This window comes from Periplaneta americana, chromosome 17 (genome assembly GCF_040183065.1).
Source record: "Periplaneta americana isolate PAMFEO1 chromosome 17, P.americana_PAMFEO1_priV1, whole genome shotgun sequence".
NCBI lineage: Eukaryota > Metazoa > Arthropoda > Insecta > Blattodea > Blattidae > Periplaneta > Periplaneta americana.
In genome coordinates this window covers 7871597-7883632 of record NC_091133.1, presented here as the reverse complement: position 1 = coordinate 7883632, position 12036 = coordinate 7871597, and the positions used below count along the sequence as shown (strand labels likewise).

At 39.0% G+C, this 12036-nt stretch overlaps 1 protein-coding gene across 1 annotated transcript in view; it reads right to left on the bottom strand.

Moving 5' to 3' along the window:
• Positions 1-5007: 5007 nt before the first annotated feature.
• LOC138693274 (zinc finger protein 665-like) overlaps positions 5008-12036 on the bottom strand; it is a 33811-nt gene continuing 26782 nt past the window's right edge. Inside the window, exon 5 of the mRNA XM_069817125.1 lies at positions 5008-10568. Within this exon, the coding sequence (XP_069673226.1) occupies positions 9047-10568 (1522 nt within the window). The 3' untranslated portion in view covers positions 5008-9046. The remainder of the gene's footprint in view (positions 10569-12036) is intronic.

The window sequence follows — 12036 nt, the reverse complement described above, 5'->3', positions numbered from 1 at the left end:
TATTTAATTTTTTTTAACTCCAAAGTCATTTTTTAAGCTGATGTGAAGTATGGCTGTATTGGCAGGATTCGTTATTCATATTTCGATGATCTTCATCAAGATTATCATGGTTATTAGATTTTAAACGTTTTATTACAGCTCTTATGATTACTCTTCTCGTTTCATTCAATTTAATTCTTTTACTTGGAGGGTAATCTTGAAAAGCACTAGGAAGTGCATCGGGCTTCAATTTCCTTATCTTCAGACCAATTTTATAGTCCGTGGTAAGAAAATGATTACTGCATACCACAGAATGATCATTAGGCTGCCATAATTTATCCTTCGTATCACCTACATAAGAGATAAAATGAAAACTATTTAGATAGGAATTGAATATAAACATTTAATATATTTCTTTCAGGAACGTACATACATTGTCTGCTTATTGTTTTAATCTATGGTTGTCTAGTGGAATCTTGACTAGGGAATTCATGAAAACTTACGCCAGGAGCTTTATTTCGGGAGCCCTGTTTACAAAATGGCACGCAGCAATATACCATTTTTCACAATACACTACTAAACGCACAAGGAACTACAGCATAGTACCCGCTTTCGTCATGTACACATGCAATATCTATATATAACATAATACTGTAGCAGAAGCCGACACAAACTGCGCGAGGTAGAGTCACTGTATGTGAGGTTGTCTTGCAGCTCCTCTATCGGTGCTTTTAGGACGAGCAAGCCGACAAGGTGTTTACTGCTAGTGAGAGGGCTTTAAATCTCTTTGGAGGCTAAGCTTGGAATACCCGAGCATTATGCCATTCGAAAGAATGGTTTATAGCAAAAGAGTTAAGGAAACACGTAATACGATGTAAAATGAAAATATAAGACATACACGACTTCAAACTTTTAAACGACAATCCTTTTTCCTTGAATTACTGGCTACGCGGGAATGCCAAAATAGCCACCTTGCCAGCCAAGAGGCCCTTGCCCTACAGGGATCCTACGGGCTAATTCTGATTCTAATACACTACGTATATCCTCAATGTTTATATACTGAAAAACAAATGTACACGCAAAGCGCATCCCTCAAAGTACGCGTGCGCTATCTGTTGGTGCTAATTCAGGATATCCCTATTGTAATGTAATGTATATAAAATATAATGTATGCTTTTTTTTCTACAAAATTCATTATGATATTAACAGGTTTTTTCAATCCTTTCGACTCGACATGCCTCTTTTGTGCGATAAACTGTACGTGTTTGAAAGAGAGTGAGATAGAGATACTATACCTCACTCTTTCTTCTAACGGACATATTTCGGACACACCGGGGACTCCTCAACAATATTAATGCACAATTCATTTGTAACGAATCCCATTAAGTCTTCTTTTGTCTCACTGGGTTCCACAACACTTGTAGATGGGCCACTTATTTCTTCGGAGACTGATGCACTTACGGATAAAGGTTCCGCATTTGCATTTCCCGACAACAACAGAAGCCTAACGCGATTCCTTACTTCAAAGGGAGTTGGAGGTGCTATAAAAAACTCCCAACCCACGGACACGAGTTTTCTGAACAGTCTTGACTTAGTCTGGATTTTAACACGTAAGAAATCCCTTGTCCTTTTAACTTTTCAAAAAGTCCAAGTAAAGATTTAATCGAAATTACAAATCCTTTTTCAAAAGGCAATAAACTTGATCTCTTCCCCGCCCTTATGTGGATGATTATGTCCAGAAACCTTGTTAAGGTATTTTCATGACTACGGAGAAGCAGTCCATATCCACTTCTCAGTGGTGTTTTATCATCCCTGGGGAACCTTGAATTCATGACGTCGAAAACGTCGTTAACCAGCTCAATGAAACTGCTTTCCTTTTCTTTATTTAGAAAATATTTTACTGCCTGAGCAGTTCGCCGAGAAAACAACTGAGCGGCTAATCGTACACTTTGACGTGATCGTCCAGTTACACTGAGATGAGCATCAGTGATGTGATGCGTAATTCTCAAGTCACCACTTTGGTGTCCTAACAAGTTCTGTATGATTCCCTTATGAACCTCAGTGCCGTCATGCAAAACAAGACCTTCATCTAAGAAATGGTTGCGCAAAAGTTTTAGAAGATGAGGCACGTCACAAAACACCCACACTTTTCTTGAACTATCCACCGGATTATAGAAAAATGTTTTCTCCATATGCACATCTAATTCTTTCCACACTTTCGTGTTTTTTCCACCCATATCACACATTACGGCAACTACAGAAATATGACAGGCTTCAATGTTTGTAATAATATCCTGTAGTAGCCCTGATGTCATTGTTATATCAAAATCATAAAATATAGGCTGCTTCCATTGGGAAAACAGACCTCGAACCATGACAACTTGGACGTTACTGTGGGGACCCAGTATGATATCATCCGATATAACGTAACAAATGCGTGAATCGATATTCATTTCATCAAAGGTATGGACAGCGAATTTTTCTAATCCTTCAAATTTCACTGCCTTACACTTTAATAGACGGAGCACTTCCTTCAAAATGCCAGGTCTACATTTCAATTACCTTATCCATTTTTGTAAAGTTGAACGAGCAGGCAAAGGGATGTTTCGCTGTCTCAGATATTCATAAGCCCTCTTAGAAAGCGCTCTTAACGCAAGGGCATTTGCGATGTCTTCTGAGGACCATTTCACTCTTTTATTTCCACTTAGAAGACAACGAATCTGCCCCGGCGTGAAACATTTCGCAAGGACTTTATCCACTTCTTTCCTAACGTCATCTCGTTTTACTTTAGGCGGCGATGGTCGTCTTTCTTTAGACACGACAAACCGCGGACCCCTAATTTTTTTCAGAGCTGCATTTTTTTCATTTAGCGCCGCCAAAGTAACTGCATTTTTCTTTTCTAATACTTTAATTTTTTTTTTAGAATTTCTATTTCTTTGTCCTTATTATCTACAATTGGATCCGTTGTAGTTGACTGATCGAGCTTTCTTTTCTTTGGTGATAATGAGTCTTTATTGCTTGTTTTCTCACGTTTCTGGCTTCGTGTCTTACATCTCGAGTGGAAATCTCTAGAACGAGCAAAAACGTTAATATTAGTATAAAATATTCAATTACCCATAGGCCCTATTTGAATTCTAGAAAATATTAAGTAATTAAAGCGTCATTTAATATTATCGTACATTTAATATGAAAGTAAGGGATGAATAGCTGTGGTGTGGTTTCACTTGTGCTTGTGCTAGGATCCTCAGCAAACATCTTTCCGTGGCAATTCGGAATGAACTGCGAAGGCAAGGAGCGCTAATCAAATGCATACAGCCACTCTATAGTACTACAACTCGTTGGTAGCAATTCAAATTGAAACTACTGATAATTCACTTCTTCACTCTACAGTGACGAAGTTCCAAATATCGAAGAGGGACATAAGGAGCATTGGTATGAACAATAGCTCAGAAGAAAAATAGGGTTTCCTTAATCAACATGTGCGAAGAATGTCGCAGTAAATGTGCTTTAGGAGAGGGAACTATAGAGAGATTAACGGAAATTATTTTCCAGCTCCAAGCAAAAATTGATAACCTAGAGAACAACTTGAAGGAGTCAATAGTTCAAGAGATAAACCGGGTCCTATCAAAAACACAAACGATAATGGGCACAGACAGACTATGAGACAAGGCACCAAACATCAAGAAGCCAAGAAAACTAGAAAAGAAGAGTACCCATATATCACAGAGAAGCTGATCAATGAGAAGGCAACGGAGGACGAGGGAACACCTATGTCTACAAATACGGAAAACATGGAAAATATTAGGGCAAGTCAAGATCCACGACGCGAATTCACAAATGGAAACAAAGAAGACACTCTGACGAGAAGAGGGATCATGAGGTCTTCAGATGAGGCAGAGGACAATCACTGGCAATTGGTAGACCGGGGAAGAAATAGAAATTACCAGGCGACACAAAGAGGAGGAACAATAGGTAGAAAAGAGGGAAGTACACCCGTACAAGCAGCTGAAAGCTGCATATGGCTGCATGTGTCAAGGATAAAGTCACATGTAAAAGAGAGAGACATGGTAGACTATCTTCATGCAAACGGGGTGGAAGGCGACGTGAGCTGTCAAGAAATAAGTAGCTGGCCAACGAGCAAAGCATTTAAAGTTGGAATACTACTGCGATATAAGGAATTGGTGGAGGAATTCTGGCCAATTGTAATCGTATTCCGACCATTTCGTGCTCCCTGGAAGTACAGAGGAGGGAGATATGAGAATCGACAAGAATATTATAATGAAGGATTTCAATCCTGGCAGCACTAAGCAAATTATAAGAGTGCTCAACTGGAATGTAGGAGAGCTCAGAGGGGTAATAGAATTAACGCCCGAAGACTTGTTTAAAAATTCAATATTTGTATAGTGACAGAAACGTTTGTAAAAGAAGAATCAGATATCAGTGTAAAGGGATTCTATAATGTGCAAGCGTATGCAATACAAGAAGACAGGGGAAGACTGTCAGGAGGGGTAGCATGCATATTGAAACCAGAAATGGTCCCATTTGCTGTGTTGAAGAAGCAAGAAAATGTTGTAGCTGTAATGTCGACAGTGGGAGTGATAGTGGGCGTATACTTCCAACCGCAATTGAGTGCTGCAGATATAGTGGACGAACTGAATAGTGTAATCAATCTAATCCCAAAATCATCTAGAGTAATACTCGCAGGGGACTTCAAATGTGCCATAGATAAAGATACACTGAAAACAAGGCAAGTTGTGGACTATCTCAAGAGCGAAGTCCTGGAGTTAGTGAATAACCGACAGTGGACGTATATGTGCCACAACGGAGGTAGTGCATTGGATTTGGTATTTGTAAGAGGTTTCTATATCCAACAACAGGAAATGCTAGTAAAAATAGAAGCGTCGCTTATCAGAAAGCATAGCCCAGTCTCAGTGACGTTAGTAAATAATGCTCGGCGGTCCGATGATATTAACAAAGAAGACAAAAAAAAATTAAGGAAAACTCTGGACATGGCAAGAATGAGGGTAATAGCAGACAAAGTTACGAACATCAGGCAGGCAGCTCAGGAGGGGAGACTGGAGGAGGCAGCAGAAGGAATTGAAATGTGGATTAAGGATGCTACACCAATACGTGAAGAAAGGGTAAGGAAAGGGAAGAGATGGTTTGATAAAGAGTGCTACGAAATGAGGAGGACAATCACAGCCCTACACCAAGCCAGGGAATCCCAGAAGAGAACATTATTACTAGAATACAACACTATCGGAAGAAAATACAAAGATCTACTAAAACAGAAAAAGAAGTTTTCTCTAGAAGAACAACACAATAAGCTAATAGAAGATACTGAAAAGGACCCCTATAGAGCCTTAAGACCACGGCAGCCCAGATTCCCTGCATACATACCAATCCAGACCTGGGAAATGCACATGAGCGAAACAATATGCAACAGGGAGACAAGACTGCAGAAGATCAGTGGAAAGGAGATTGAAAAGTGTGACTTATTTACAGAGCAAGAACTAAGACGGGCGACCCTAAAGGCGAAAAACAACAGAGCACCTGGCCCAGATGGAATCCGAAATGAGCACCTGAAGCAGTCTATGCAGTACCTCTTGCCAGTTTGGGTAGCGCTGCTAAATAAATGTCTCACAACAGGAGACATACCTGCAGAATGGAGGAAGTCCACCATAAAACTTTTATACAAAGGAAAAGGAAACACAACTGATCTCAATGCCTACAGATGAATAGCGCTGGAAACGGTAGGACTCAAGTTATTAACAAGAACACTAACGATGCGATTAAGTGAAACCACATAACCATATTTACCTGAGGAGCAATTCGGATTTAGGCTAAAGAGATCTACGATAACAGCAGCAGGAAATCTCATTGCGGACATTCAGCAGACGCTGGAGGGTGCAAAGGGCAGCAAACTATATGTTGTGTTTGTGGATTATTCCAAAGCATTTGACATGATAAACCGCCAAACTGTGCTCCGAAAACTCGAATCGCTAGTGGGGATGAACTGGATGAGAAGGCTCATATCCAACATACTGGCAGAGAACTATGTACAAGTAGACAATAGCGTGGGGAAGACAAATTGGATTGAACAAAAGAATGGTGTACTTCAAGGAGATCCCCTCAGCCCCCTCCTGTTCAACGTATTGACACACGATGTAGGACTGAAGATAAAGCAAAACACACAGACACGAATATATATTTATGCAGATGATATGACTCTGGGGTCACAAAGTATAAACGACCTGCAAAAAGCAATCGACAATCTGTCACAGTGGGCAATAGAAAATGAAGTCAAAATCAATGAGGATAAGAGAGAACTTGTGGTGTTCAGAAGAGGTGGAAAAGTCTCCGAGAGAGATAAAGTGACATGCAATGGGAAAATTCTCAACATTAGAAGTCACTGCAAATACCTGGGGCTGACAATCCAGACGACGGGGAAGTCGTTCTCAATACATCTTAAGGACAGATTAATAGCGGCAGTTAGTGCAATCTATGACATTACATCTCCAACTCTGTTGTCGCTAAATACAGCTAAGAGGCTTTTTGAAGCGAAAGTGTGTCCTACACTCACGTATGGGCTAGAGCTTATATGGGATCATCTAACGTTAAGCCGAATGAGGGCAATGGAGGGTCTCAAGGCCAGGTTCCTGAAGAGGATAATGGGGATTTCAAAATTTGCACCATCGAGATTGACCTACACACTAGCCCGAGAGACATATCTAGTGGAGGATCTGAGGATCAACCTACAGCTGCCATCTACAGATTGCACCAAGAAGCTGCTAGAAGAATTGCGGAGGAAGAAGGATGAAGTATGGGAGGAGTTTTACACTACTGAGGCAATGACGCCACGTGAGTGGACTGAGACAAAGTTTCAGATGAGACACTTAGTAACAGGACTAGCTTTAATGGTTTCCATTTCAAAATGTGTGTGACAACAAGTTTTCATGATCCAAGGGATACATGTGTGTAAACTGTGTGCTTAACCGTGCGACAGATACCATATCACGAGATGTCCAGCAAGAATATGCTGCATCAGTGAACTTGTAATTGTTATATAACTCAAAGCACATTGTGCGGAATTTATTTCTATTATTATTAATCAAGAAACTTTATTTTACAAGTGAATTACCCTGGCTCAAAAACAATAAATTACCAACGGGTTTGATAATAAAGTAGTTTTGTCGATCCGTGGGTTGTTCAGAAGATATAAGATATTTAAAATTTTGTATTGTTAACACAGGAATTTTCTCTGGAAGCTCCGGTTCCCCTGTCACATCCAAACAAATCTCTATAATCAATTCATCTCATAGCGAATGTAGCGTAGAACAGCCTCCTATGGCGCACCCTGGGCAACGACTCTATCGGTAAATTAGTCTACATATGGGTGAATGACATTAGTCAAGTACACGCCATTAAAAAAAATGCTCTCTTTCTTCTCATATGGGTGGGATGATGGTTTCCCCAAATTGGCAGGCAGGCGATCTTGTACCATATTACGAGGATATCCAGTGTGTGTCTGTTGATCGTGAGTCAAGGTTGTTTCTATTCAGTGCAGTTTTATCGCAATGCCAAGATTATCCAACTCAGAACATCTTGATATCATTTAATTTAAGCGAAACGAGTTGTAATGCCCATATGAATAAAGGTAATGACCGCCGTTTATTTAGAAAACAAACTAATGACGATAACACAATATGGCTACAAAATATTGTGCAATCGGCAATTTCTCACAAATAAATGATGAAAATGCAATTAATCGTGTTTCCAATCATCCTGTCGTGTACGATATGAGCTCCAAAAATAGAGATAAAAAGGAAATATTGTGGAAGTTGAATTGCAGGCAAGATTGGTAAAGTATCTGTTATTCAACATAGGCTAATCCTCAATATATTAGACATACAATTAAAATATTGAAGTTTCTTAAAGACAGTGTTTATATAAAAATCTGAATTTAGTGTTGTTAGAACAGGGACGTACGTATATAGTGTGTCAAGGAACATCTTCTCCGAAATTGCAACTTTGAAGATGGCTATGATGTAATCAATGACCTTCCTCAGATTTTACTAAAATCGTAATGAAGTGTATTTTACAACTAGTATCAAGTTGTTTAACTTGGAGAATATAGTAACCTATATTATTTATAACGAAAGTTGTAACTCAGTCTTGTGAAAGAGGTCTGTCGCTCGGAAAATAATTTAAATACATCTCTATTTAAAGTAGCACAAATAGAACAATATATCTAATATAATTTAGCTCTTCATTATGCTCTAGAAAAATAAGCCCTAAATCTATTTCCAATTCAAACTGCTTAAGCATTATTAATGTCTTGAAATTAGTTAGGGTCCTCAAATTTTCTAATGGCATATACTTTCAATAACAAAAGGGGACTATGTTTGCTGTAAGGAAACCACTAAGCTGGTGTTAAACGCAGAGCTATCATCGCCAACACTATTCGTTCGGCAATGATCGCCACACAGGAATCAATGCCTTATACCTGAATGCGATCTACTTGTATGGTTGAGTTCATGAATTTTAAGATTTCTTTGTGTGAGAAACAATTACCACAAGAATCACAGCTCAATAGTATGTCGTCAATATGATTTGAGTGCAGCACTTAATAAACGTAACTTAAAAGAGAGAAACGTTTTAGACACGACTTTTAAAGGTTTCTTGCCTGTGCTAGCAGCCACGAAGATTTAGGTTGTAGATTTCAGAGAAAGACATAACACAGACATCGCATTACAAAATTTTCTCGTCAGTATGTTAGTGTAAATGTCTTCCAAGTCAAACAAGTTTCACAAAATACAGTTTGGAAAGGTTCTCGCCTGCAGGCGTTCATGACCTTTTAGGCAGGCAGACCACGTTTGTTAGCAAAATCTTTGAGTACTCAATTACTTTAGGCCAGAGAGCGAAACACTTTTAACAGACATTATATTTAAAAGGCTTTCCCCTGTATGGAGTTCATGCCTTTTTGTCTACTTTAACTCCGAGAAACACTCATCACGAACATCGCATTTGAAAGGTTCCTGGCCTGTGTCCCGGCGTCCATGTAATTTTAAGTTACAGGACTTGCGAGTGAATATCCAGAAACATCACATTTGAAAGGTTTCTCGCATGTGTGCAAACGTTCATGGTTTTTTAGATTACAAGATTTTGAGAAGCGCTTACCACAAACATCGCATTTGAAAGGCTTCTCGCCTGTGTGCCGTCGTTTATGGATTCTTAGATTACTCGATTGCGAGAAGCATGTGCCACATACATCACATTTGAAAGGTTTCTCGCCTGTGTGCAGGCGTTCATGAGTTTTTAGAACACTCGATTGCGAGAAACACATATCACAAACATTACACTTGAACGGTTTCTCGCCTGTATGCAGGCGTTCATGACGTTTTAAGTTACTTGGATTCGAAAAACACTTACCACAAACAACACATTTGAAAGGTTTCTCACCTGTGTGCCGGCGTTGATGGGATGCTAGATTACTCATCTGCGAGAAACACATACCACAAACACCACATTTGAAAGGTTTATCGCTTGAGTGGACACGCTCATGGCATATCAGTTCATTCGACTCCGAGAAACGTACGCCACAAACATCACATTTGAAAGGTTTGTGGCTTGAGTGGAGACGCTCATGGCATATCAGTTCATTCGACTCCGAGAAACGTACGCCACAAACATCACATTTGAAAGGTTTGTTGTTTGAGTGTAGGCGTTCATGGCATTTCAGTTCATTCGACTCCGAGAAACGTACACCACAATCATCACATTTGAAAGGTTTATCGTTTGTGTGGAGGAGTTCATGACGTTTTAGTTTATTCGACTCCGAGAAACACATAAAACAAAGATCGCATTTGAATGGTTTGTCGCGTGTGGTAAAGCATCCATGGGTTTTTAGACTTATCGATTTCGAGATACACTTACCACAAACATTACATTTGAAAGGTTTATGGCGCCGTTTATGGTTTCTTAGGTTACTCGATCGAGAGAAGCACTTACCACATACAACACATTTGAAAGGTTTCTCCCCTGTATGAATGCGTGAGTGCGTTTTTAAACTATAAGACTTTGAGAAATGCTTACCACATACATCACAATTAAAAGGTTTCTCACCTGTATGTTTGGATTCATGTCTTCTTAAGCTACTTGATTGCGAGAAACACATACCACAAACATTACACTTGAAAGGTTTCTCGCCTGAATGTAGGCGTTCATGAGGTTTTAAGTTACTCGGATTCGAAAAACACTTGCCACAAACATTACATTTGAAAGGTTTCTCGCCTGTGTGCTGGCGATGATGGGTTTTTAAGTTACCCAACTGCGAGAAACACTTACCACAAACGTCACATTTGAAAGGTTTCTCGCCTACGTGCATACGTAAATGCTTGTTTAGTTTTGCCGAATTCAAGATACATATTTTAGACACTCCTAATTTTAATTGCTTCTCATCTTCATGAATCTGCACAGATGTTACCGAGAAAACTGCATTCTTGGGAATTTCACACACAGTCTCCATCCCTTCATGTGCAATACTGCCAAATTCTGATGATATAGTCTTTTCATGTGTAGCTGGAATCCTGACGAAAATATTATCATAAGTCTATGAAATAGCCACAACAAATATAAATTCAATTACTGAAACTACAACAAACTTACTTCACCAGGGGGTACATTACCATTAGAAACACATCACTGTAAATAATTTAGAGAAATGTTGGAAGTATGAAAATTGTCTCAATATTTCGATCATCATCTACACAACAAATTTTATGAGGAAAGCATCATGTCTGTCAACTCTTAGTTGAATTCTATACTAAAGAAACTTCTCTGATCAAAGTCGTCTGGTATTTCGGCTGACATGGAAACAGTTACTATTTTTATATACATTATATTTATAATCAAGGGTAAAAGAAAAGTTTCAAACCACGTTACCGGAAAATGAAGGTGACTTTGGACACAACTATTTTATCAGGAACTGTATATTTAGAATTTTGGGGTAAAAATAATTATTAATGTGTCAAGGTTCTTAAAAGTAACTCAAATTACATTTTGATTTAGAAATTACATTCTCAATCTTAGGAACATTAAAACAAGTGTATCAAACTTCATCAGCACTACCTCAGGCGAAGCACATGCTATACAAAATTTTCGCTTTACGATTTTTGGACCTCATCGTATAATTTCGTGCGAACGTTTCCAAGTATGGATTGAAAATGTGGTATAATTTATTTTGAGCTTTACTGATATTGTATAAAATGTTTTTATACAGTTTGTTTATTTCTTCACTTTAAATTTATTAAAAATTGACAGTGGAACATTCGCTAATGAGCATACTTATTTACTTATGGCTTTAAAGGAGTCCGGAGGTGCACTGCCACCCTCACATAAGCCCGCCATCGGTCTCTATCCTGTGCAAGATTAATCTAGTCTCTATCTATCATCATATCCTTCCATCCTCAAATCCATTTAAATATTAACCTCCCATCTACGTCTCAGCATCCCGAAAGGTCTTTTTCCCTCTGGCCTCCGAACTAACACTCTATATGCGCTTCTGGCTTCTTCCATACGTGCTATATGCTCCGCCCATCTCAAAGTCTGGATTTAATGTTCCTAATTATTTCAGGTAAGCTTTTATCATCCAGTCTGCTGTCAAAAAATCTGAAAGTTAGAATTTATAAAACAGTTATATTACCGGTTGTCCTTTATGGTTGTGAAACTTGGAATCTCACTTTGAGAGAGGACCATAGGTTAAGGGTGTTTGAGAATAAGATGCTTAGGAAAATATTTGGGGCTAAAAGGGATGAAGTTACAGGAGAATGGAGAAAGTTACACAACACAGAACTGCACACGTTGTATTCTTCACCTGACATAATTAGGAACATTAAATCCAGACGTATGAGATGGGCAGGGCATGTAGCACGTATGGGCGAATCCAGAAATGCATATAGAGTGTTAGTTGGGAGGACGGAGGGAAAAAGATCTTTAGGGAGATCGAGACGTAGATGGGAAGATAATATTAAAATGGATTTGAGGGAGGTGGGATAT